The 26,330-nt window shown below is 42.2% G+C and overlaps 1 protein-coding gene across 2 annotated transcripts in view; it reads right to left on the minus strand.

Annotated features, from left to right (window-relative positions):
• Nucleotides 1-20,071, minus strand: part of cdh5 (cadherin 5) — a 47,344-nt gene extending 27,273 nt beyond the window's left edge. The window contains exons 1-3 of one of the 2 annotated variants that reach the window (XM_056291602.1): nt 19,936-20,071; nt 10,130-10,366; nt 3,889-4,168 (exon numbers count right to left, since the gene is read on the minus strand). In XM_056291602.1, the coding sequence (XP_056147577.1) occupies nt 3,889-4,168; nt 10,130-10,363 (514 nt within the window). In that variant the 5' untranslated portion in view covers nt 10,364-10,366; nt 19,936-20,071. The remainder of the gene's footprint in view (nt 1-3,888; nt 4,169-10,129; nt 10,367-19,935) is intronic. The other variant, XM_056291603.1, reaches the window with a different exon arrangement.
• Nucleotides 20,072-26,330: the final 6,259 nt, after the last annotated feature.

Here is a 26,330-nt window from a genome sequence, read left to right on the forward strand (position 1 = left end):
ACCCGTGATTGATTTTGACTTGAATCTGATAAGGACCGATTTACTTTCTATAGTATCAGACACAAAAAAATAAATGTACCAATGTTTTCCTTGAATTCAAAGGGATATTTAACATTTGGCTTGCAAGATTATTGGCAATGGGCCAGAAAAATTAGAATTGAAGACCAGCAAACAAAGGGAAGATAATGTGCAGGTGCCACTGTTAAAAACTTGTGTTACTCAATCAGCCACACCCAGCACTTCACTGCATACATAGTACAGTACTACTGTACATGTATACTTTACTGCATACTACTGTGTACAGTACTATTCTACATGTACAGTCTATACATGTATATGGGGGGGGTATAATGGTAATTGTCAGTACAATAGGAAAATGTCTGAACTTTTTTTTTTATAAACTTGATTTAGCCAGGTAGTCCCATTGAGATTAGGAATCTCTTTTTCAAGACAAATCTGGCCAAGAAGGCAGCAGCATATAAAAACATAAATCATAAAGTTTACAGACAAATAACATTCAACAATTAACAAAAAGGATTAAAAGATGAGGGGAAAATCCCATTGGGAAAATGTCACTTCAAGACCACTCGAGGTGGAGGACGATAAAAGATAACCAACAGTGATTACAGTATGTGAGTAACGTAGATACACAGATATGATGGAAGCAGGCCTAGAATTGCCTTATACATAAAAGTATACCAATGACTAATGCTGCTTTCCAGACAACTTGGAAGTCGAGACTTTCCGTCCTCCTACTAGAAAAAGTACAATGGAACGCCACTCATGGTCAGAGTTCCTACTTCTAAACTCAGGGCAAACCCATCTAGTTGTCTGACGTCACACAACAATGGCAGCACCCATGGAGGCGAACCGTGTTAATGGTAAACCATCAACTAAAAGGCAATGTACAGTACATTTGCATGTATTTAATTAAAATAACACATACTATTATATAGTAAAATCTGTTCTGCATGTAAATTGATGTCAAATATGTTGCCAATGTTATTTGGTAGCTGGTTATGGTAAACAATCTCTGAAAATGACCTTCTCTGCACAAAAGTTATTCCCCTGTTTTGTTTATATATGCAAGGAGACTGCACTACTGACAGTTCAATTGTCTATACACTTGCCAAAAAACACCAGTTTGCTATGGTTAGCCATGTTTTTTGTTTACATTTGGCGTCATGCACCCTTGAACACTTGGAGGTCGGAAATTGGAAATTTCAACTGGGAAATTCCGACCCCAGACTATGAACAGAATGCAGCATAAGTCCAACCAAACAACCAGAGCATACAGGGCACAATGACGATTGAGGGCTTTACAGTTAGTTACCTCAATTATGTGTGATACACACAGATCTGCCAAGGCAGTAGCAAAAAACACTCATAAAAAGACAGCCAATTAAGACTCCGGCCTGATTTGTACCTGATGACTTGTCTGCATGTCCAGCCTTAAGACTTTTCGGCCACACAGATTCTGAATAGACATTTGCAGATTCCTGTACACTTTCACAAATCTCAGTATGCATTTCGACATTCTTTTACCCATTTACAAATCTGATTACGCACACGGACTGAGATACAGTTACACAATCCTCCACACACATTTACAAATGATTCTGCTACAATAGCGGCCCCATTTAAAGATACATGATTAAATTGATAATGTTAAAGGAGTGTGGTTTTAGCCCTCCTTGCATCACCGGTGTTTTGCATTGAAAATAGCAATTTTGTTATCTGTTTCAGATGCTTCAAAATACCCTGCTGATCCGGGGAGGGCTGCAGACCACCACATGCCTCCTCTGATACATGTGGAGTCACCAGCCGCTTCTTTTCACCTGACAGTGAGGTGTTTCACCAGGGGGGCGTAGCACGTGGGAGGATCGCGTTATTCCCCCCAGTTGATGAATGATCAGCCCAGGTTTGTCGTTCTAACAACCTGTGCTTTATATAATGCAGTGAAGCTGGGTCCTGAACTGACACTGACAGACACAAACACAGGGTAACACAGGAAAAGACACAGCGTAACGGAGAAGGACCCAGGCAAAAGAGGCTCCAGCACTGGCCCATGCAGTGTGCGGATGGAAAGATTGTTGACTTTGTAAACAGCTTGTAAATAAAACCCGTGTTACGCCAACCCGTGTCCATCTTCCAACTCAGAACCCTCCCATAGCACAAGACTTGCTACACCTGATACTTCAGCTATTAGTGTACACAGAAACATTATCATAGTTTCCCAAGTTGGCTTATGATGTATTGCTGGGATAAAATAAATATTAACAATAAAATCATATACATTACATGGTCACCTAGGGACCATCAAATGCTTAAGATGCTTGGGGCCAGAGAGCTTCTCAATTTTTTTTTCTTTTTATATAATGATCCTTGAGGAACTTGATATTTATGTCAACCAGTGCTTTATTTGTAAATGGGGGGAATCTGGAAAGCTGTGGGAGGAAGGGCATGGTGTCTTTGTATACTTACTGAACAGCACTGTGGTGCTGAAATAACGACAGGACAACCTCGCATGTGGGCTGTCACACTGGGAAAGTAGCTGAAAGATGCAGCAGTACAAAACTGCTAAATGAATAGAGCGGAAACATTGCCACAGGACAAAAATGCCCACATCCTTAGCTGTGGGGCAGTTTTAGCACCGTGCAGCACTTTGTTGCTGACATCTGAAATGAACATCACTGCAGTGTTGTACAGGCTACATGCTGAGCTCAATGTGGGCTGAAAGAATTAGAAGGCTCCACAGCCACTCTTGATAAAACATTAACCAATCTGCATTGGCTGATGCAGGCCTGGACAGGGATCGTAGGTGGCCAGCTGTTGTTCACTTATCAGCCATCCACAACATGGCTCTGTCACACCAGCTCTGAATGTGACACTGAGGAAGCAGTTTTGCATGTGTTCCATGTTGACAGTTAGCTATCAATGAATGGAGGTGATATTCAATATCTTTTAGAGAACCAATTTTGTAATTTTATACATTTGAATCTACCTATATAGACTTACTATATAGTAAATATTGTGTGAAGTGATTGCACTGATTCAGTTTGTTGAGTGTAGATGTGACCATGAAAGACACTTACGAGTCGTGCCACATTATATTATTATTGTGTGTGTGTGTGTGTGTGTATTGTACACCATGCAAGCGCATTTGCCTCGTCTCCAAAATTGGCTACCAGCCTCCCTCTGCATCACAGCTACTTTTTATCATTCCAAAATCACATTACACAGACATGGTTTGGCCATTTAGAATCACACTTAATTGATTCCAAATGTTGCCTGTGTTGCTATGCCCCTCTTGCATGGCTTTTCATGAAACACATCTGCAAGACTGGCATACTTTTTTTTTATATGTAAAAGACATGCCGGCTAGGTCTGGCATTAATCAAGCCCTGACGTTAACCTTGTTTATAACAAATTATGTGTGTGTGTATATTATATGTGTCAGCACGGGTTTAGATTTACAAAATAATCTCCACATTTAAAGCATTTTCTTTGTATCACAGCATCATCATAGTTCCTGTTGTGGCCACTTTTCCAATCACATGTAGCCCGGCCAGCAATATTTGACAACGTCCAATGGTATGTGACTTGGGCAGTTCCTTATCCAATCAGGAGAGATCTTCTGTGAGCTGCCGTGTAGCATGCTGCACACTTATTAGCATACCATTAAAAATCTCTGTAGAAATATGGAGGACAAACCAGCGAAGACACAAATTGTGTTGAGAGAGGTGCAAAAAGCAAATACAGACTGGCATGGTTGTATGTGCACATCAGTGTTTTCATTTGAACGGGACAGCCACACCACCATCACCCTTCAGAAAACATTTCAGGCTTGGGGATTTGTTTTACTCTTACCCCATACTGGGAACTTACCTATCTTGGACCTCTCCATTATGGATCCATTGTACGTCCTGGGGAAGACTGGGCTGTTATCATTGATATCCGTCACGTGGACGACAAACTCTCCGGCGTCCTCCATCAGCTTGTTGTTCCCATCATACATCTTAGCGGTCAGGTTGTACATGCTCTTTTCCTCCCTGTCCAGAGTCTTGGTAACAAACAGATCTCCTTTGTGATCCACGGTGAAGATGGAGTTAGCCCCCTCGCCTTCGATCTTGAATCTCTTCACATCCACGTTCTTGTTTGACTTCAGCTGTGAAAGGGAGCGGAAAAGGATGACAAACTACTTACTTTCTCTTAATTCTTTTTTTTTCCTTTTGGATTTTCCCCCCTTTTCTCCCCAATTGTACTTGGCCAATTATTACCCCACTCTCCCGAGCCATCCCGGTCGCTGCTAAACCCACTCTGCTGAGCCGGTAGGGCTGCAGACTACCACATGCCTCCTCCGATACATGTGGAGTCGCCAGCCACTTCTTTTCACCTGACAGTGAGGAGTTTTGCCAGGGGGATGTAGCACGTGGGAGGATCACACTATCCCCCCCCCCGAACAGGCGCCCTGACTGACCAGAGGAGGCGCTAGTGCAGCGACCAGGACACATACCCACATCTGGCTTCCCACCCGCAGACATGGCCATTTGTGTCTGTAGGGATGCACAACCAAGCTGGAGGTAACATGGGGATTCGAACCGGTGATCCCCGTGTTAGTAGGCAACGGAATAGACTGCCACGCCACCCGGATGCCCACTTTCTCTTAATTCTTGTATCCACATTAGAAATTCATCAGAAAACCTTCTTGCAGTGTTTTCCGTAGAGGACACAACAATTGCGCCATGTCAACAGGATCACATCCACTTCATAATTCTATCAAGTGGCAATAACTGTTTAGTAACATTAAATATCCTTGCATGGTCTCAAAATCCTCAGGAGAGCGGCATTCCAGTCAGGAGGTAATTGTGTTACAACCAAAATGTCCTCTGCTTAGAACAAAAACAATGTTGTTGACGAAAGAAATTCTGTACAAACTGCAAGTCAGTCGAGTCACCAGCCCACCAAGGTGGAAACACTCAGTTGGCAAGGGTGAGCCTTTTCCTCTAATTCAAATATTTACTATGACCTGTGTTGCTTAATGGGAACAAATATGTCACCAAGCCTACTAAGTTGAGTGGATTTCACATTGACCCCCCCCCCCTTCTGAAAATATACACCTAAGCATTCACAGAAACATAAGGTTCTTTTGATAAAAGCATCTACTGAATGACATGTGTTGATCTATTACTTGTACTTGTGTTATTGCTGTTCAGTAAGACAACAAACACATCAAACGAGCCCTACAATATCTATTAATACACTCAAATGGTAGACTTGGCATAGTCCTCTTACCTTACTGAGCTACTTTGCGCAGAGCTGGTCTGCACTCTGGATACTTTGCATACAAAAACAAATTGAAATTGAAGAGACTGAAATAGGTCAGATGTTTGCTTTACCTTGCACGTAAGCGTGGAGGGACTGTGTGTCTCCTTTACAAGATTAGAATAAGAGGGTGGGCCCAGGAGGTAATACATAAATGCAGGGAATATTTGGGGGAAGAGATGCTTAGCTCAGCTACAGCTACTTGTTAGGATAACCTCAACGGACCCACCTTACCTCACGCATACTCTCAACAGCACTAGATTTGTTGTGTCAAAAATGACCTCAATAGTGACTTGGATGCAAGGCAAAATTGTGTGTGACTTTGTTGTGAATACGACAATACAGGATCATTGTCGTAAGTTCGTAACTAGAAGTAGACCTAGTACTGGCTGCACATTTTCAGTTATGCATTATTTACAAAATATCCTGATTGGACATTTAACATTGACAATTTACAAATAGATGCTTTTGCACCGGTTCAACAAAGCTAAAGTCATCTCATCTGAATCACCTTTTTAGCCAATGGACAACCCAGAAGAGCAAGCTAACACATCAGAAACACAAAGATTTCTATTAAAACAATTTGATTTGTTTGAGGACATTAAAGGTGACTGAGCCAGGGCCGGCGGAAGCGCTGAGCAAACTGTGCAGCTGTCCAGGGTCCGAGACCACTAGGGGGCACTGCACCATGATGAGCTTTGCAAAAATTAAGAGCACGATCATTGAATAAAGTGCTTTATTTTTGTTCGGCATTATTATCATTATCATTGTTAACACTACAATTTATTCATTTTCTTTATTGACTTTTGTTATGACCCTCGAATGTGAAGGTGTAAGTGTAGCATTCCAGCCGGACTTTATTCAGACGATGCACTCCAATAATGACTGATGGGTCCATGGTGCGGTATCAGATCATTTACTGCAGCATTTTACTAGTCAAACCGTAGACACACCATAGAACCACCGTAAGAGCTGTTCGCCTTCCAGCTAGGTGCTAAATAAATGATGATGATCAATGAATTATAAGTTGTGAATTCGTTCTGTGCATAGCGAACATGACCATCGTGTCCAACTTTCAGTTTTGTTCTGCCGTTTTCTCGCAGCAGCAGCGCACAGCATCATGGGAGACCAGAGTTTTTCAAATAAAGGTCACATAACAAAAGGAAGTGTAATTCGCTGTTATTATCAATCAGGACTGTACTTTAGGCACCAAATACAAATCAATAATGAGCACCATACAAATCAGTAATAATAAAAAATATTATGACAAAATTATATGGGTCATTTACAGTAAGGTTATTTAAAGCTGACTGGTCTGATGACATATATGTACAATGCTCCTGTATCGTTTGTATTCTTTTCAATTAAAAAAAAATAAATAATGGCTTTGCCAAGAGCAGGTGAAATTTGTGAACATTTTCTACCAGTGACAAATTCACTACATCATTAATTACAAGCGAAAAAAATTTCTCCCCCTAGTTGATGCAGTTTTAATCTATTTTACTGAGAGATATTCTCAGCTGGACATTTTTTTTACAAATTGTTCAGATTTCTCTTCAGCACCAAGGAGATGCAAACAGTGATCAGTGACAACACACAGCATAATAAGTGCCTGCATCTTGCACAGGAAATTGGGGACACTGATGCAGATGATCTGAGCTTTGAGATAAAAACAGCTGTCAAGAGCTATCCCAGTGATGTGTGCGATTCACCCAATAATGTGCTTAGGTACATCCACTGGGAAAATGTTTTGGATTTGTACTCAAATCTTAGCGTTACCCTGCACTTACTGTTAACTGTGCTGGTAACCGTAAAGAACTTTTAAAGAGCTATCTGCGATCGACAATGTCACAAGATCATTTAAATGGATTGGCCAAAATTTAAATTGCGCACCAAATCTGTCGCAAATTGGATTACTCCAAGACATTTAAAGAGTTTGCAGCAGCCAAACCAAGAAAGCTCCCCTTTTAAATGGTTAGTCAACAGTATTAATTCATTACACCTATCTTAAGTCAAAAATAGGGATCAATTTGTGATAAATTGGATTTTTTTTCTGAAAATTTTGAACATAGGGGACAGTATATTCCTATTTTGCCCAGAGCGCTGGATTGTCTTCCCCCGGCCCCGAATAGAGCACCTCTTTCTGCATCTCTTTCAATGGCGTTTCTGTGAAATCCTACCTCAAATAAAACTGCGTGGACAATGCCAAGTGGTAGAATATGAAGTCAGAATTGGCATATTTTGCCAATTTTCTTACAAATGAGCAAGGCTCAGCGTTTTCGGTTTTTATTTTTCAAAGCCATCCAGCATGCCGAATTTTGCCGAAAGAGGACACTGTTACATACACTCACATGAACAGGAACAACTTTTTAGGTTGGGTTAGGGTTAGGATTAGCATAAACATAAAATCCGGGTGAAAATCAGTTTAAACCGATCTGCTCCTTTTAAAAATCTGGGTATTTTTCAGTGAAAATTGGTAAAAAAAAAAAAAAAAAAAAACGAAAATGCTGAGCCTTGCAAATGAGGAATATAATGTTACTCAAAAAAAAAAAAGGCAAAAATCTTTAATGTTTTACAAGAACATTTGGAAGGGTTGCAATCTCTGCATAGATTCGGGGGCTGAATCTATGCAGATGGTACAGCTTGACGTGAGATGCATGCTGCATTAAAGTGGTTGTCAGAAACTATAATTTACCCATTTATCAAGTTATTATGAAATTGTTCTCTTAAAATTCCCCCAAGTCATGTCTTTAAGACCTGCTGTAGTCAGCTATTGAATTTTTTTTTTCACACATTTTTAACCTGTGATTGTCACTATGTGGGGTTCCTACATGCTTTAAGAAAACCCTTATCATGCCTGTACCCAAAAAAAATCACCTGTATCCTGTCTTAATAACTACACACCTGTTGCTTTGACATGAAATGCTTTGAAATATTTGTCAAGACTCAAATAAATCTTAACATTCCTGCCAACCTTGATCCACTACAGTTTTCTTACCGGTCAAATAGATCTGTGGAAGATGCTGTGTTAAAACACCTTGAAGGGAAAAAAACACCTATGTCAGAATGTTACTTATTGACTACTATCTATATTGGTGTTAAAGCCTAGGGACCTTGGCCTATGTAATTCCATTTGTAAGTGGTTATATGACTCTCTGACAGATAGACCTTAGACAGTGAGAGCAGGTACCAGCTACCTATCTACCATAGTTCTCAACACAGGAGCACCATGGGGTTTTCTGCCTTGGTCCCTTACTCTACAGTCTGTTCACACATGACTGTGTTGCCAAATATCATAACAGCATAGTGAAATTCACAGATGACACCACAGTAATTGGACTGATATAGACATCAATGAAGATATCTATAGGGAGGAGGCGAGGAACTTATCCATATGGTGTCAAGATAACAACTTCTCCCTAAATGCTGAGAAAACAAAGGAGATAATTGTGGATTTTAGGAAGTCCAAAATGGTTCAGACACCAGTTTACATCAATGGTGTCCCTGTTAAAATTGTGAAGAACTTCAGATTTTTAGGTATTCAGATCTCAGACCCCCTCTCCTGGTCTCTAAACACCAGTTGTGTCATTAAGAAGGCACAACAGAGACTACACTTTCTGAGATGTCTTAAAAGTTTCAGAATGTCCACAAAAGCCCTGGTCAGACTACCACTGAGAGCATCCTTACTGGAAGCATACTAGTGTGGTTTGGCAACCTAACTGAACAGGACCACAATCAACTGAGAAGGATAGTAGAAACAGCTTCAAATCTCATAGGAACAGCACTGCCACACCTTCAGGACATTTACACCAACTGTTGCAGAAGGAAGGCCCTACGTATGATGGAGGACACCAGCCACCCAGCACATGGTCTGTTCTTACTCCTTCCCAATGCTTAGAGCATCAGAGCTCAGACCAGCCACCTCAAAGACAGTTTTTACCCCCAGGCAATCAGAGTAATGAACAGTGGGTCCTTACATAATTGATTTATTATTTTGTGGAATTTCTGATTTCCATTAATTATTATTTCCTTATATATAATTTAAGGGCTGAGAGAGCCAGGGCATATGCATCTCATTGCATTGGAAGGTACATGGTACTTTTTATATGTATATGACGATAAAGTGAAACTTGAACTTGAAAAATTGTCAACATAGGTGAGTACAGCAGTTTTTGAACTTGTATCTCGGATATTTTACTTTGACAGCATTATCAATTTATTTATTTATTTTTTGCAATGGAATAAAGAGGAGAGGAAACACATCTGGTGTGTAATGAATGTAAATAGGACCTTTTTTGACAGCAGATTTTTCATTAAGTGCAGTTTGCAATTGCGGACGTCAGTCACCAAAGCAATGCTCCCTCTGCCATGATGAAAAGTTCAAAGGTCAGTAAAACGTCACAACTCAGAGACATAACAAAATTATTTCCCAAGCTGCTTGTAATCACAACTTGAAGGGGTGTTCATGTGCAACAAATAAGTCACCATCTTTGTGAGTGAGTTTTTAATACTCTATCTTGTTTTTTGATATCTTCTCATTATTTAATCTGTATCTCTTTTTTGAAGTCTTTTTATGCTTTTATGTAAACCACTTGCAGTTGCATTTGTGTATGAAATCTGCTATACAGATAAACTTGCCTCGCCTTGAGTGAGTGAGACACCAGGTTCATGAGGTGAATCGCATTAAAAGATCCATCACAAACACATAACTTACAATCCCCCACTCTCTCATATTAGACTCCAAGTCACTAGACTCTTCTAGTATATGACGAGCTAAGGTAAGTAACAGACTGTGCTGACCCACCTGTCCTATCTTGTAGGGTTTGGGTACAGGCTTCTCCTCCTCCACATAGAGAGAGTTCCATATCCAATCTCTCTTCTTCCTGGACAGGACAGGGTGGGACTCCTTCCTCACCACCCCAGCAGGGCGTTGGTTCCCACCTTCCTCCAGTGAGGGGCCGGAGTCCTCTCCCGGTGCGAGAGGGAGACAGAGGGCCAAGGCCACGAGCCCCGTTGTCCACAGTCGAAGCCGCACCATTATCTGGGGTTAAAGCCAGAGGAAAAGGGGATGAGATGGGAGAGAAAAGGTGAGAAAGGAAGAGCGGAGGTGAGGAGAGAAAGAAAGACAGGAAGAAGAGAAGGCAGGCAACGAGATATGGCGGAGAGAGGAGGAAGAGGGAATAGAGAGAGGATGAGAGAGGGTACAAAAGCGGAGAGGGAAAAAGCATAGATCACATTTAAAACCACTTATCAGCCACGGACAGACCAGTTCCCTTTTCCAGGGCGAGAGGCTCAGAGAAAATGCCAAGGACTAACTATCCCTCAGTCCACTGACAAGCTGGAGGTCTAGCTATCATTTGCTGTCAGGGCTCTTTAAACCTTTTCAGCCTGGGACCCCAATGACACATTGGGCCTCTCATCCTGGGACCTGGGCTGAAACCATATGCCTACCCGGGCCCTGTGGGGGACTTCAGCATCAAACATAGGCCTGTGACCCAATTTAGACCCTGACCCAATGATTTAGCACAGGAAAGAAAGAAAGCAAGAGAGAGAGAGAGAGACTAAGACTCTTTGGTTGACTTCGAAATGGTTTGACTGTATCTGCAGAAATATCACACAACTAGGTGAAAACCTAAATTAAACTTATCAGACAATGTTAACAATAAAAACAAACCATTTTCAGATAGCCTAAATGATAAGCCCATGAAAATAATGACATAAAACTCCAAAATGTCAAAGAGATCCCTTTTGGGGGTTTCTCTGCATTAGGAAGCCTATCAGAATGATACAGATTTACATATTTTATATATTGTAATACATTGCACTATCTTTGTGATGTCATGCTATCAAGATTTCTAAATCTATATTTTGTAAACATGTAATTAATAGTGTTACCATGTTGATTAGAGTTTGTGCTGCATTTTGCACAATTTGTGTAAATATCTCTCATTTCGTTCATTTTGTTATCTACCAAATAATATCAGATAATATCCCTTCAATTTTGCCATATTGGTTAATTTTTCATTTATACTGCATTGCTGATTTTATATCCTATTTTCTCTTGTCTGTATCTTATTATCCTGAGCTGCATTGATCCAATTTCTCCCACAGGGATCATCTAATCCAACCCCAAGTCTGCCAGTCAATTTCAAGGCATTACACGGGTCATTAATATGGCCTACGACAGACAGACAGACAGACAGCATGGACAGTCACCTTCTGAAGCCAGGGACCAGAAAACCAAAACCAGTACTTAATGGTACTGAGCCAGTAGCTTTTGTTTCGGCAGAGATTTTGCACGCGCACACACACACACACACACACATTTTTTTCTACCTCTGTCTGTTTTTTCTCTTTTCTATTTGTCTGCGTCCTTCCCTATCTGTCTCTTGGTCTGTTTTACTGTCTGTCTTTTCTTCTACCCGTCTGCTGCCTCTTTCTGTGACTGCCTCTCTTTTTTAGTCTGTCTGTTTTCCTATCTGTCTTTACCATGCTCTCGGTCTCTCTCTTTCTGTTTCTCCCCTCCACCCTCTCGCTCTCTCTCTCTCCCCCAATCTTCTCTGTCATTCCCCACCGGGCACTATCTAATAAAGCAGAAATGTCACAAAAATAATCTTCCGAACATTTTAGCCTGTGTGCTCTGCTTTCCAGTAGAAATCTCACCATAGCCCCACGCCATCCCAGTAGATAGATTAGCGCGTTTTATTGTCCTCAAGCCATTAGCAGTAGAAAGAGGGAGAGAAAGAGAGAGACCTAGAGATTAGGGTGGGGGATTATATGGGCACAAAATCTTCTTCCTTCAATGGCCTAATCTTGTATTCTACTGACCTCCCATGACCTCTTCACACGGTGTCCGCAAATCAGCTCAAAGAAAGCTCCCACAATGTTTTTTTGGCCTCGAGTTCACATGCTGTTGTATTGGTATTATTTCTCCCTTGTAGCTGTTTTGGGGGCTTTAATTTGTTTTAGTTTGAATGCTAAATTAATTAAACGAAAGTACAATGTGCACGGGGACTCTGAATGGGAGTTTGACTGAAAGCTGAAACGGAGAATTGAAGGCAAATACCCACGGCTGTTTTTCAGTCCTTCAGACCAGTGGCCAGCAACTGGTGAACTCCGGTCCAAATTTGGATCGCGAGAGGCTTCCATCCGGACCGCAAGCCTTTTGACATAATGGAGGGGGGGGGGGGGTGAACGATAAACCTATTATGTATTTTGTCATTAAAAATACTTTTTTAACAGGTACAAGGCGGCCAGCTCAGCAGAGCCGCCTGGGTCCTACGACTATAGGTTGCTACCATAGGTTGCTACGTACGCTATGCTATGTTCGGGTAGAGAAGCAATCAGACCGAGGCACACGGGCAGATGTAACTTTTAAGGATCGAAAAAAGATAGCGTTGTCAAAAATCAGAAAAGCTGACAGTTAAAACCGAGTCGTCCAAGGTGACTGGACAGAAAAGTACACATTTATTCTTCCTGCAACAAGCTCTGCGAGGCCGGTGTGCCTCGTTTGCTCATGTCTGTCGCAGTTGTCAAAATGTTGTGGGAATGTTAAACGCCATTGAGAAGCTAGACACAGGCACTTGGAAGAAATGTACCCGCAGCAGTCCAAGGTAAGGACACGGATAGGAAATGAGCCCAAAGCCCGGTATGAGGGAACTACACAGGTCCTCTCTCATTCCCTCACAGCACAACAGCGAGCGTACCAGTGATCGCTGAGGATACAGTGGATTTTAGGACAACATACTAAGCCCTTGGCAGATGGGGGAATAGTAAAGGAGAGAATGGATGCTGTGTTCAGCCTGAAAGAGCACTTCGTTTAGTTTTCCTTTGATGGTGTTATGGTTTGATGGTGTTTATGGGCTGAAAGGAATGTATTTACGATGCAGTTTTAGAGATGAAGGGTTTATTGCACTTTTTTTTAACTCATCCCATCTTTGTCCAACATTAGACACTGTATTTTTGGCCGTTTGACTTTATGAGTGAGTTTGTATCTTTACCAAAGCAGCCTGGCGGACAGAAGAGACCCGTGTTCAAAATCAGATCCGTTTAGTTAAGGATTAGTTATATGTCATGCCAAAAACATGTTACTGCAAAACTGAGAACATTTTATTCTTTGTTCAATAAAAATTTTAACTAAACAGATTTCTTTAATATTTTTAGGTATATAATTGTTTGGACGTCAGCAGGGGAGGAGGGTGACATACTGGACCTCTGGCAATTTTAGTTGAATACCCCTGCTGTAGATGAATTAACCTTCCCTGGTAAGAGGCAATAAACTACAATTAACTATACTTAAAAGGAAAACACAAGTAAAGTAACCTAAGCTTTTAAAGCTGATCTTAAAACTAAAATCAGCTAAAAAGATTCCCTATTGGTTTTTTTTAAAAAAAATTTATCCATAGTATAATCTCTATTCTAATGCTGTCTGGAGCCCCTTGTACCTCATGACACTATTCTGATCTGATTGTTATCAGCGTTTTGATTTCGTTTTACATATTTAGTGCATCCAAATGTCGCCTTCTTTCCTTTTGTACTTTTTAAACTTTAATTATTTCACCTGCATCTAGCTGTTGTTGATTGAACGCCTCAGTTTCGATGTGCTGCCTGTCTCTCTCATTCACTCCTTCCTGCCCCTCTCGGCCATATGAACAGCAAAGAGTCTAAAGATGAGCTTGTGAAATATGAAACGCAAAAGCATAGCAAGAAGAGATTAGTATCTAGATGTTGAAATGTCAGCGATGTGCTCAGGATAAAAAAGTAAATGGGGAGGAGAGGAATGGGAGAGAGCAGGACATTACTTTTGTGTCTAAAAGGTAAGTAGATAAATTAATATATAAGTAAAACATGGCGAGACACATCCTTGAAAAGTGCTGTTATGTGAAAGCTAAATCTTTCCATCCTAAATGACCTCGCCTCCTCAAATCACCTTTAAATGACAAACACTGACATTTTTTATCATTCTTGTGTATGTGTGCTTATTTGTAGTGTTTCCCTGTTACCCACCCTCCCTTTAAAAGACGACCAAATTGAATTTCATCATGTTTAATGTGTTTTTTATATATAAATCTTAATGAAATATTAATTTCAACATCTGACAGAAAATATTCAAACAAGAATGGTCGGAGCTCAGGATGAACACCACAGAACTGAAAAGACATGAACTGTGCTGCATCTGATCGAGCTAACCTCAAATGTACTGACCTGATATGACCTAAACTAAACTAAATGGAAATGGGTGAACTAAACTGAAGTGAAAGGAAATTATCTAACTGAGCTAACCTCAAATCTACTGACCTAAACTAAATTGAACTGAGTTCACTAAAACTAACTGAACTGACCTGATCTGACCTAAACTAAAAGGAACTGAGTTCACTAAAACTGAACTGACCTGATCTGACCTAAACTAAAATGAGCTGCGTTCACTAAAACTGAACTGAACTGACCTGATCTGACCTAAACTAAACTGAACTGAGTTCACCAAAACTGAACTAAACTGAACTGAACTGATCTGATCTGATCTGTGCTGTTCTAATTGAGCTAACCTCAAATGTACTGACCTGATCTGACCTAAACTAGACTGAGTTCACTAAAACTGAACTGCTGCAAGGTCTTCTGAATTTGAACGATTCAACTATTAGCATTGTGGAAAACAATCCTTAGTCCATGAGATGGCAAACCTCTCCTTTAGTGCCACTACAAACCCTGTGAATCAGTATTTAATCCCCACTCCTCTGAAAGGCCACTCTGATCTAACTGAAACTACACCACTTACACCACAGAACGCAAACATGTCTTTGACTTTTAACCCCTACTAATGAAGTGGTTTGAATTCCCATTGACCCCGCATGAATCAAAAACTCTCAAGTGGATCGATGTCGTCAAGCATTACTTAGACCATGTGGTATCAAATTTGCCTCTGAAACCAATGCTAATTACATTTTCAACCTCCGTAACCAATGAAAGCATATTCAGAACCAATGACTTGTTCGGGCAGAGTGGCTACTTTTTTCCCCCTCTGTTCAGTCATAGTCGAAACATCAACCCACAGTACAGATGTATGACAAAGGTTTTAATATTAACTGCATGATGTCAAATTACAGATGACTTTGCCCCTACACCCACACCACACACCCACACTCACACTCACGCAAAGAAAACCCCCCTCCATCCTGTTCATGCCAGAAACAGGTTAGTCACTTTTGTGATCACAAATCAGTTGAGTGCATTTTCCTTAAAAGAGCATTTTTTGAAAAAAGGAAAAAAAAATCTCCAAAGGCTATGTTCCCCCTCCTCCCCTTTTATCAGTAAGAGGAAGTGTAAACACAATGCCTTCTGGGAAATACCACTGGGTCTGCTAATGAAGGTTCATCATTAGCGAGTGCCGCTGACCGCACACACCCTTCCTGCTATTCAGCTACTGTAGCTCTCTCTCTCTCTCTCTCTCTCTCTCTCTCTCTCTCTCTCTCTCTCTCTCTCTCTCTCTCTCTCTCTCTCTCTCTCTCTCTCTCTCTCTCTCTCTCTCACACACACACACACACACACACACACCATTCCTCCTTTTCTCTCACTTTGTCTCTTTTGAAGAAATACGGGGAGAAAAAAAACATCAGGTTAAAATTCAATTAAAGTGAATTCTATTCAAATAAGAAAAGCTGAATGGAAACACAAAGTTTGAAAATGATGGAGTGACATTTTGATGACTTGTACCCTGGAAGATTTTTTTTTATTGCTTATGAATGCCAAATGGAAATGCAGTTTTATTATTGTTGAATTTCTAAAGTTGGGATTCAATTGAAGTGTAATTCAACCTTGAGTCAAGTTTTCTCCACACGCCCACTATCTGACAGCTATGAATGCCGACGGATTTTCAACATCAGCCAAGTTCACTTCACCAAATCGCCATTTCTGCTGTTCATCCCTTCCTCGCCGCTTCGGTCTTCACCTCCTTTCCTCCCTACTTGACCATGTCCTTTCTTCTCTCCTCTTCACCCCTAGCCCATCCCCTCAATCTCCCCTCTCTCTCTTTCTTTTTGTGTCCCTTTTTTTCTCCTTCTCTTCCCATCCTCAAATAGACCAGCACAGGAGAGCAGATTCGCCAAGGGATTTGGGTTTGCTGAATCCTGATGGACTGAAGGGTCAAACCACTAAAGGGTCAATGGTCAAATGCAGTCCAAACTGACCCACATGCAAGCTCGGTGCCTCACAATAACACCAATTCCTTCATGATGTCCATCAAAGGTATCTTTAGCTGTGAGGAACCAGCATCCACACATATTTACATCGCAGCGGGGTGGCTTGTTTGTTAATTAGCTTGCTGTTTTGCGCACGCGCGTGTGTGTGTGTGTGTGTGTGTGTGTTTGGTATTTTAGAATTCCAGGTGATAAAGTGAAGAGCTTGTATTTCAGCAGACACTGACAGACATAAAATTATGAACACACACACACAGAGTTGTCATTCTCTGGGCCGTTTTGTCACCAGCAGACAGGTCTGACCTACTTTCAATCTACCAACCAACTAAAACAAAAACTAGTCGACAAGACTTTCATAATCCCCCTCACTCTCCATCAGGAGCCGTAGCACAAACCAGGCTGACTGTTGAAATGTAGATATCCCCCTTTCCCTTTTTTCAATTATTTACATTTGATGTTTGTACGAATTCTTATTTAATTGTGCTCAGCCAATTAGAAGCAGCGTCCTGACCATTTTCTTTACTTAAACCAATTGAAGTACTGACCTATTCTATTGTATTCTACGTCTTGCTAGAGCCTGGTCTGAATTGAACTGCAGTGGCTTGTTCTAGTCTCTTCTCTTCTCTTCTCTAATTGTATCTTATCTGAATTATTTTGGTCTGCTGGGTGTTATCTGTTGTATACACTGTCAGCTTACAGTAGACTAGGCCAGTATCACTATCCAAAGCTCAGAGATGTGCTAAAAGTATAGCAAAGGAAGTAATTTCACAACTCAAATCTGATATTTTGCCACTGAATTGAATTTGTTTGTGCTTGCATGCATGTGCATGTGTTTGTGTGCGCGTGCGCATGCGTGTGTGTGTGTGTGTGTGTGTGTGTGCAGATTAAGTTAGGTTTAATCACAGAGCATCAATCTGCTGGCAAGCCAGTCATACTACTCTAGGAATTGCCGTCTGCTACTGCCCACACACACACACACACACACACACACACACACACACACACACACACACACACACTATGGTCTTACTGACACCATCACATCACACAAAGCAGGTCACATTCTCCTCAGTCCAGTGTTGCGCCGACAAACGTGTCAGAAATATGAGCATAATAAGATAAAGGAGAATCTTATTAATCAGGTAGCCGCAGTACTGACAGTTCTAATGACAATTTGTAAATCTTATATTTCAGTTCTCCCAATGATATGATATCCTGTAGTTTCCAATCCTCATCTACACAACTGCTATTATGACTTTCAATTCATTATTACTTCTTCCACTTCTAATATAAGAAAATGGATAATGATAATGAATGACAGCAGTAATCATCAGAATTAAAACCATAATGTTAAATAAGTCTCTTACATCCATCCCCTAAGTTTTTGAGCCATGAATAAGAGTTTGATACCTCGGCTGAAGGCGATCTTCCTGTATATTCTGACTTTTACTATCTTTTAGGAGGCGTAGAGCCAAGCTCAAGCCCACGTGAGAGAAAGTATGTCATCAGATCCTCAGCAATTTGATTAGGTCTGTTTTTACACAGGTATCATCTCTGTGGTGATATTTGATAGCCCTGAAAAGTGCAAGCAGACAAATATTACAAGCACTCTTCTAAATTAAGACGACATTCTAGTTGACTCAGTATTGTTTCTACCTCGGGACCACGCTTACTGGCGGCATGGATACTGATATTACTGCTGGATGTGTATTAAAACAGAGAGAGAGAGAGAGCGCGATAGACAGACAGACAGACAGACAGACAGACAGACAGACAGACAGATAGATAGATAGATAGATAGATAGATAGATAGATAGATAGATAGATAGATAGATAGATAGATAGATAGATAGATAGATAGATAGATAGATAGATAGATAGATAGATAAAGACCTTGCAGAATGCAGGTCAGTTGCTGGACAAAAGTTAACTCTAACTGGATCTGTGTTTCAGTCGTAATCAGTCACTTCAGCAGAGATGACAGCATCACAGCTGGGCAGCTTGTCACAAATCTGACATGTATCTGAATGAATGAATGGCTGTAATCAGTTTGTTTGTTTGTGTGTGTGTGTGTGTGTGTGTGTACGTGAGTGTGTGTGAGCGTGAAGCTCCCAGATGGCGTCCAAAGGATTTTCCCTGGTAGTTTCCTCCCAGTGAATTAGACCACAGGGGTTTAGTCACAGCAACTACAACAACCAAATCAAGTCGACTACGTTGGTAAGAGCCGTCAGTCTATACCCAGTGAGTCAATTCTCATCAAAAACACGGTTCTGAGATATGAGCACATGAGCAAGTCTCCCAGGCGGGACCCGTTGTGTTGAATTTGCTCTCTTGAGAGAGACCAGGGCTCTGGCATTCTTAAGCAAGTGATACCCACCAACGGAAAGCAGTGACGCAGAAACTAGATGATTGGAAGCTAAACTTACAGATAGCTGATTGATCACAAAATTTGGCACTTTATGAAAAAGTGCAGGCAATTTGGGTGCTCCATAGACACGTTTTATATATAATGACATCTGCAAAATGGACTAAAGACCTTTAAAAAATTATCTATTTGTATTTCAATAAGGATAACACACCATTTAGGAAAATATCTCTTGAAAACTATACCAAAAGGGACCACAGGGAAGAGGTTCTGTATGTACTCATCTTCATCCTCTGCTGACAGATTTACCCGCCATCATCCCAATAACGGCAGTGGTCTGTCCATAGGGACAGCTATCTAGTCTTACAGGGGAGCAGCACTCAATTACAGCATCCAGATCAAGTCTGTGTGAGCTGTCCAAAATCGCTGGAGCTACATATTTGAATTAAGATGAGGCCGGCCGTCTCGCTCAAAGAGCGAGATAACAGTCGTTTTAAGCAGGTTCCTTTTGCGTGTCCATAGTGTAGACAATCTGATCTGTGTCAGTCAACCTCTTTCTCTTTCGCTCTGATGACTGTGGAGGTAGCCAGGGTCGCCTTATTAGAATCCAGAGTACTTTTTTTCTTCTATTTTTTTTTGGCTCAGGAACAGCACCGCCGCAGTCATGTGGGGTTCATTTTAACAAAAATGTTCTGATAAACATGGACTGATTTCACAAAATCTGCCTCAAATTCACGGGAAACGGAAAATGAATTGAACATCTGTTCAATCAGCTCAGCCAATCAATTAATTAGTCAAACAACCAATCAATCCACTGATTGAATAATTCATCAATAAATTAAGTTTACAATCAATCATCTATCTAACTATCTGTCTGTCTGTCTGTCTGTCTGTATCTTAGACTATATATCTACCTAATATTTAAAAGGATTTTTTTTTAATATATATACACACTAAGAGCTTAAACACACACACCTATGGCACAACATACACACACATACACAAACACACACAGGCTCTCTCCCTATGATTGAAGCAGAGGAGGTAACTTACCAAGTAGATAAATCTTTTATCTCCGTCCGCGGGTCTGTGAGGGGTTCAGTCCGGCGGAGTGAAAGTGAACGAACTGGGGTGCAAGACAGGTCGACTGCAGACTATTCTTTTCAAACGGTGTGCTGTGTGACAGTCAGCCCCTGTTCAGATAAGAAATGAAGTCCAAATCACACAGTCTTTGCCCACTGCCTCACGTCAGTGTATGTTTTATTTATTTGTTGGCTTCTGGTAGAGATTAGCAGTTGCTAGGTGAGTTAAATCTGTGACTTGCCTTCAATATCAGGTAAATTCTCTCTCTCTCTCAGCTGGTTTGCTATATAGAAAACAGCAGGTGTAGTAGTGTCTGGGGTCTATTTCTTGTCTTGTTTCTCAGCACCAGTCCTTGTCTTGTCTGTCTGCCTGCCTGTGCCAAGAACCCAACCTCTAAAAAAAAAAAAGACTTACAGATTTAGTTTTAGTTTGTCGCCTGCTGGTAAATGACAACGTCCATTACATAGAGGCAGTGCTGTTTCAATAATAATGATAGAAAAAAAAACCTGTTGTTAGAATCCTTCAGATATTCTTGACTGGAAGTTGAAGGTTGCTCCGTCTCCTGGTTGTGGTGCTGTGACCAAAGGACCGGCAGCTGCTCTGAAACAGCACTCCCTCCCTCTGCAGTGATTTATTCTCTGATATTTCTTCCTATAATCAATAAAAAAAAATTTTTTTAAATCAAGCTGATCAAATGGTAAGAGACACTCTCCTGGTCTCTCTCGTGTTCGGAAACTTCTCCCGTAAAAAATTTTCACCGCAGGTAAAAATCAACCATCTCCAGAGATTGTTCCACAGGTGAAAGTCCAGTACAGATGTATTCTTTTAAATTTTCAGGGTGAGAAGAAGCTGAAACCGCTCGTGTCTCCTTTCCCCCCCCCCAACCGTTTTTCCAAAAATGCTCACAGGTAGAAATCCAGCACCGCTGTTAGAATCAGAGTGGTGGACTCCAGATGGTTGTGCCGGTCTCTCTCCCTGTGACCGCACAGGTCACACCCCACTTCCTCTACTCACTTCCTGTTATTGTGGTCAGTCTTCTTCACTGGTGCTACTTGCTACTGCTCCCCTTCCTGTCCTGGAAAGAAGGGGGGGGGAGTTTTGGAAGAGATGACGGCTGAGAGAAGGGGTAGAGAGAAAGAGGAGAGAGAGGGGGGGGGGAAACTAATGAGGTCTATTGTCATAACAGTGCAAAACAGCAAGATGCAGAGACAAGAGATGGAGAAAGCAGCCAGTGCATGCTTGTGAGGCAGATGGCGTGTGTGCGTATGTGAGAGATAGACAGACAGAGGGAAAGAAAGAGGGAGGGAGGAGAGGAAGGCGGGTAAGTAAAAGGTGAGAGAGGCGTTACATCCCAACCCTTCTCCCTGATGCAAACATAGAGAGAGGGAGAGCGAGATTCATTATTCATGTGTGTGAGATAAGGATTAAGTTAAACAGGTTATTGGAGATAATCCTGAGAGATTTCACCACATAGGGCTAGTAAATATTTCAGAGGACTTTGCTGGATGGAATGTGTGTGTGTGTGTGGGGGGGGGGGGTACGTGTTTGAACTGTTGCGCGTGTTTGTTTATGCGTGTGCGTTTGTGTGTGCATGCTGTGTGTGCATGCGTGTGCTTTGTGTGTGTGTGTGTGTGTGTGTGTGTGCACGTGTTTCTGACAGAGAGATCTTGTCTAAAGCCAGTAAATGAGATGAGAGGGTCGCCCCTCACCCTCCCCACCTCCTCCCCATCCCACCCCAACCCCCCCCCTTCCTCTCGTAGGGATCCGTGGGTAATTTAGAGAATTAGACAGGGAAGCAGACAGTGTGTTTTTACACGAAACCCCTTCTGGCAACGGCAGTCCTCTGTCTCTCTCTTTTCCCCGATTCCTCTCATTTTTCCCTCTCTTCCTATCTCACTCTTACGCTCTCCTCTGCTGGCCCGGCTCTCTGTCCATATCACTCTCATTTCAGTTTCGGTTAAGTGTGGAATTTTACTGCCGTTAAAATTGTGAATTATTGCAGAGTCCATGACCTAAAAGCTCGACATTTTTTTAACATGAAAACACCTCACCTCGTTATAACAGCGTGTGATAGTGAGGGAGACGGAGACTCAGCGCCTGCACTGTGACTGCCTCTCTTAATTCCCTCTTTTCCTTTGTTTCCTCCCCTCCCAATCTGTCTCCATTCTCATTTGCTCTCTCTCTCTCTCTCTCTCTCTCTCTCTCTCTCTCTCTCTCTCTCTCTCTCTCTCTCTCTCTCTCTCTCTCTCTCTCTCTCTCTCTCTCTCTCTCTCTCTCAGCGGAAGTGCGAGTGAGCGTGCGGCGCATACGCCCGAGAGCGGTTGTGAGCGTTTATCTATCTTTTTTGCTATTTTCACCTTGCAAATATTGCACATAGTATGTTGTGTAGGGTTACTGGTTTGGTTTTGTGTATACAAGGAGGTTTCGAGAGGTTTTTCTGTGTGTGCGTGTTTTCGGTTGACCAGCGCGACGTGCTAAACGCCGGTATGGAGTTTGCCAAACTCACCAGGGAACATGGGCTTTAAGTGTCGCCCAGTTCCCCATGTTGGGTGGCGGACTGTGCTTTGGCAGTCAGAGAGGTTGTGGGTCACAGCAGCGTTAAATCTGCTGCTAGGATGAATGGCGCTGTGGTGATTTTTGTCGACGCTGTAGCCAAAGCACACCAAGTGGTTGAAGCAGCGTTGTTGTTAATGACAGCTTTGCGTCGGTGTCACCGCTCACCACGCCGTCGACAAGAGTCACCATTTCAAACATCCCGCCATTCATCTCCGATGAATTTTTGACAAGAGAGCTGTCGAGGTATGGGAAAGTAGTTTCGTCCATCAGGAAACTGTTGTCTGGCTGCAAATCGCCGCTGGTGCGACATGTAGTTTCACACAGACGACAGGTTCAAATGATCCTGAACAAGAAAGACCAAGACTTGGATGTAGCTTTTAGGGTGAAGGTGGAGGATTTTGACTATGTCATCTTTGTAAACTCTGGGACCTTGAAGTGTTTTGGCTGTGGAGGAGAGGGTCATTTGGTTCGGGCCTGTCCTGAGAAACACTCCTCTGAGGGCAAAGTGCAGCGTGAAGGAGAGAGAGGAAATAAACAGGGTGAGACCGGGCAGAATGGCGAAGAGACAGCAGAAAAGGGACAGAGTCCAGACCACACTGACAAAACGGAACCACCCAAACAGAGTGGAAAGTCTACAAAGGAAAACGTAAATGTTGAGAAGGAATCACGAAGTGAGCAGGCATTGACATCAAACACTACAGGTGGAGTTGCAGAAGGTGTAGTGTTGAGCAACAATGAGGATTTGGTGGAGGACGACAAGGTCTGTAGTTCTCCTGCACTAAAGACAAAGCAGTTGGCTAAAACGAGTGGCTCTCAAGCCAAAAGAGGAGCATTGATAAGGGAGGGAAGCAGGCAGTATGAAGAACAACTCTCTGAGGGTGAGTTGGGTATGGAGGAAGAGGAGGATGACGGGGACTGTGGTATAGACAGCCAGGTGCCTGTATTAAAAGAAAAACAGCACGAGGTACAAATGTCGGGAGGTGAGTCTAAGGAGGAAGGTGGTGGTGTAGACAGCCAGCCTCAAACTTCCTCCCAGTTGTCAGGGGCAACGAATCAAGAATACTATGATGCCTGCCGAATCAAGAGTTTCTTGCAAAAAAACAAAAGATTTGAGGAATATCAAAATTGAGGTTTTTTTTGCAGACAAAGAACTGTTTATGCACTTCGTTCAATCTCAGATGAGAAAAAAAGAAGAATGGGGCTACACTGAGCAGGAGGTGTACAGGTTGAGGAAAATGGTTCTGAAGCTCAAACAGGAATTACAGTATGAAGAGTCAGAAGCATTATAAGACGAGTCATTTCCCGTTCTGCTCATTGTTGTTCTTTTATCATGTGTTGTTTTTCTCTCATCAGTTTCGATGGCCAACTTCAAAGTCTCGACACTCAACCTGAATGGAGCAAGAGACGTGAGAAAGAGAGCATGTCTCTTTGAATTTGCAAAACTAAAGCTCGTTGACATCATGTTTGTCCAGGAAACACACGGTGATATAATGAATGCCACTGAATGGAAGAAGGAGTGAGATGGTGATTGTCCTAAGCCACCTGAGTAAATGTAGTGGAGGAGTGGCTCTCCTCTTTTCTAAAAACTTTTTACCACAATCTTATGTGGTTGAGGAAATAGTGGAAGGTAGATTGATGGTAGTTAGAGCCAAATATGAGTCCTTCACTTTGGTGCTTGTAAATGTTTTTGCCCCGAATGCAGGGCCTGACAGAGTTCAGTTTTTAACTGACCTCAGTGCAGTTTTAAGTCAGTGTGGACCTGAAGAGTTTCTGTTTCTGGGAGGGGATTTTAACTGCACAGAAAATGACAACATGGACAGGAATCATTGAACCTCATGCTGCCTCCAGACGTGCAATCAAGCAGTTGATAGAAACTCATAGTTTGGTTGATGTGTGGAGAGAGATGCATGAGGATGTCAGGCAGTACACCTGGGTTCATAGCAGGGAAGCATCTCTTACTATGGCACGGCTGGATCGTTTCTATTCTTTTAGGCATAATTTCAGTATCTTTAAAGAATGCAGGATTATGCCCCTAGGTTTTTCAGATCATTCAACGGTGACATGCAATGTTTTCATTGCAAACGTAAAGCAAAAGTCTGCTTATTGGCATTTTAACACTGCTCTGCTACTAGATGCACACTTAAAAGAAACCTTTAAATTTGTTTGGGATATTTTCAAAACTAGGAAGGGGCAGTTTACATCTTTGAAACAGTGGTGGGATTATGGGAAAGTGCAGATCAAGCAGCTTTGTCAACAGTACACTCTCAATGTCTCTCGTAAATTACCAGATCTATGAGGGCTCTAGAGACTGAAATAGTGGAGCTGCAGACTTCTGCAGGGTCCAAAGGAAACCGAGGCTGTGTTGAAGACCTCAAGTCCAAATAAGCCTTGCTGGCTGACTTGCTAGGTGTTAAGGCACAGGGGGCATTGGTCCGGTCTCGTTTTCAGAGTGCCGCCCTGATGGACTCACCTTCAAAGTTTTTCTTCAGCCTGGAAAAGAAGAATGGACAAAGCAGTTTCATTCACGTCCTAAAGTCAACAACAGGACACCTGCTGACTACGGCCAATGAGATCCAGAAGAGAGCTGTGGATTTTTACTCTCTTCTGTACAGCAGTGAGTACACCAAAAATGAAGGGGCATTTGACTCCTTCTGCAGTGGGCTGCCCAGAATCTCAGAGGAGAGTAACAAGGAGTTGGCGGGTCCTCTGACTGCAGAGGAGCTGTCTACAGCATTACAGAGCATGCAGGGGGGGGGAAGGCCCCTGGGATTGATGGACCCCCGCCGGAATTCCACAAAGTTTTTTGGTCTGAGCTGTGTGACGACATCATTGAGGTCTTCACTGAATGTTTTAATGACTCCTTCTTGCCCCAGAGCTGCAGGAGAGCTGTTCTGACATTGTTGCCAAAAAAAGGCGACCTGCAAGATATGAAGAACTGGCGTCCGGTCTCTCTTCTGTGTGCAGACTACAAACTGCTTTCCAGAGTCCTGTCCAACAGACTGAAGAAGGTGATAGACCAAGTCATCCATCAGACCCAAACCTACTGTGTGCCCGGCAGGTCCATTGTTGACAATGTGTCACTAATTCAGGATGTTTTGGAAGTCTCTGGTCCATTGGGCTTTGACGCTGGTCTGGTTTCATTGGATCAGGAAAAGGCATTTGACCAGGTTGGGCACCAATAACTTTGGAAGGTGTTAGAAAGGTTTGGCCTCAGCCCTGGACTTGTTGCCAAGATTAAGGTTTTGTACAAAGATATCGAGAGTGTACTGAAAATTAATGGTGTTTTGTGTAAACCTTTCAAAGCACGTAGAGGTATAAGACAAGGCTGCTCACTGTCGGGCATGCTCTGTACGCTTTCGATTGAACTGTTATTACACAATTTTCGCTCTTCTCTTGGTGGTCTGTGTTTGCCTGATATTGGCACAAGAATTGTCTTATCTGCGTATGCAGATGATATAGTTATCATCATAAAAAGTCAAGATGATGCTGATCTGATTGAGAAACTTGTGGAAAATCTTTCAGCTGCTAAAGTAAACTGGGCAAAAAGCGAAGCCTTAGCGGTTGTAAAGTGGTCTGCAGGTCTCCCTCGGCTGCCAGGGGGGCTAAATTAGAAGAGGGGGAGTTTCAAGTACCTAGGAGTGTTTCTGGGTGATGACCAGATGGTTTGGAAAAACTGGGAGGGGGTGGTGGAAAAGGTGGAGGGGAGATTACAGAAGTGGAGATGGCTGTTAGCACAGATGTCTTAAAGGGGAAGGGTTTTGGTTGTTAATAACTTGGCAGCCTCCACCCTCTGGCACAAGCTAACCGTT

The sequence above is a fragment of the Lampris incognitus genome, chromosome 13, assembly GCF_029633865.1.
Source record: "Lampris incognitus isolate fLamInc1 chromosome 13, fLamInc1.hap2, whole genome shotgun sequence".
Classification (NCBI taxonomy): Eukaryota; Metazoa; Chordata; class Actinopteri; order Lampriformes; family Lampridae; genus Lampris; species Lampris incognitus.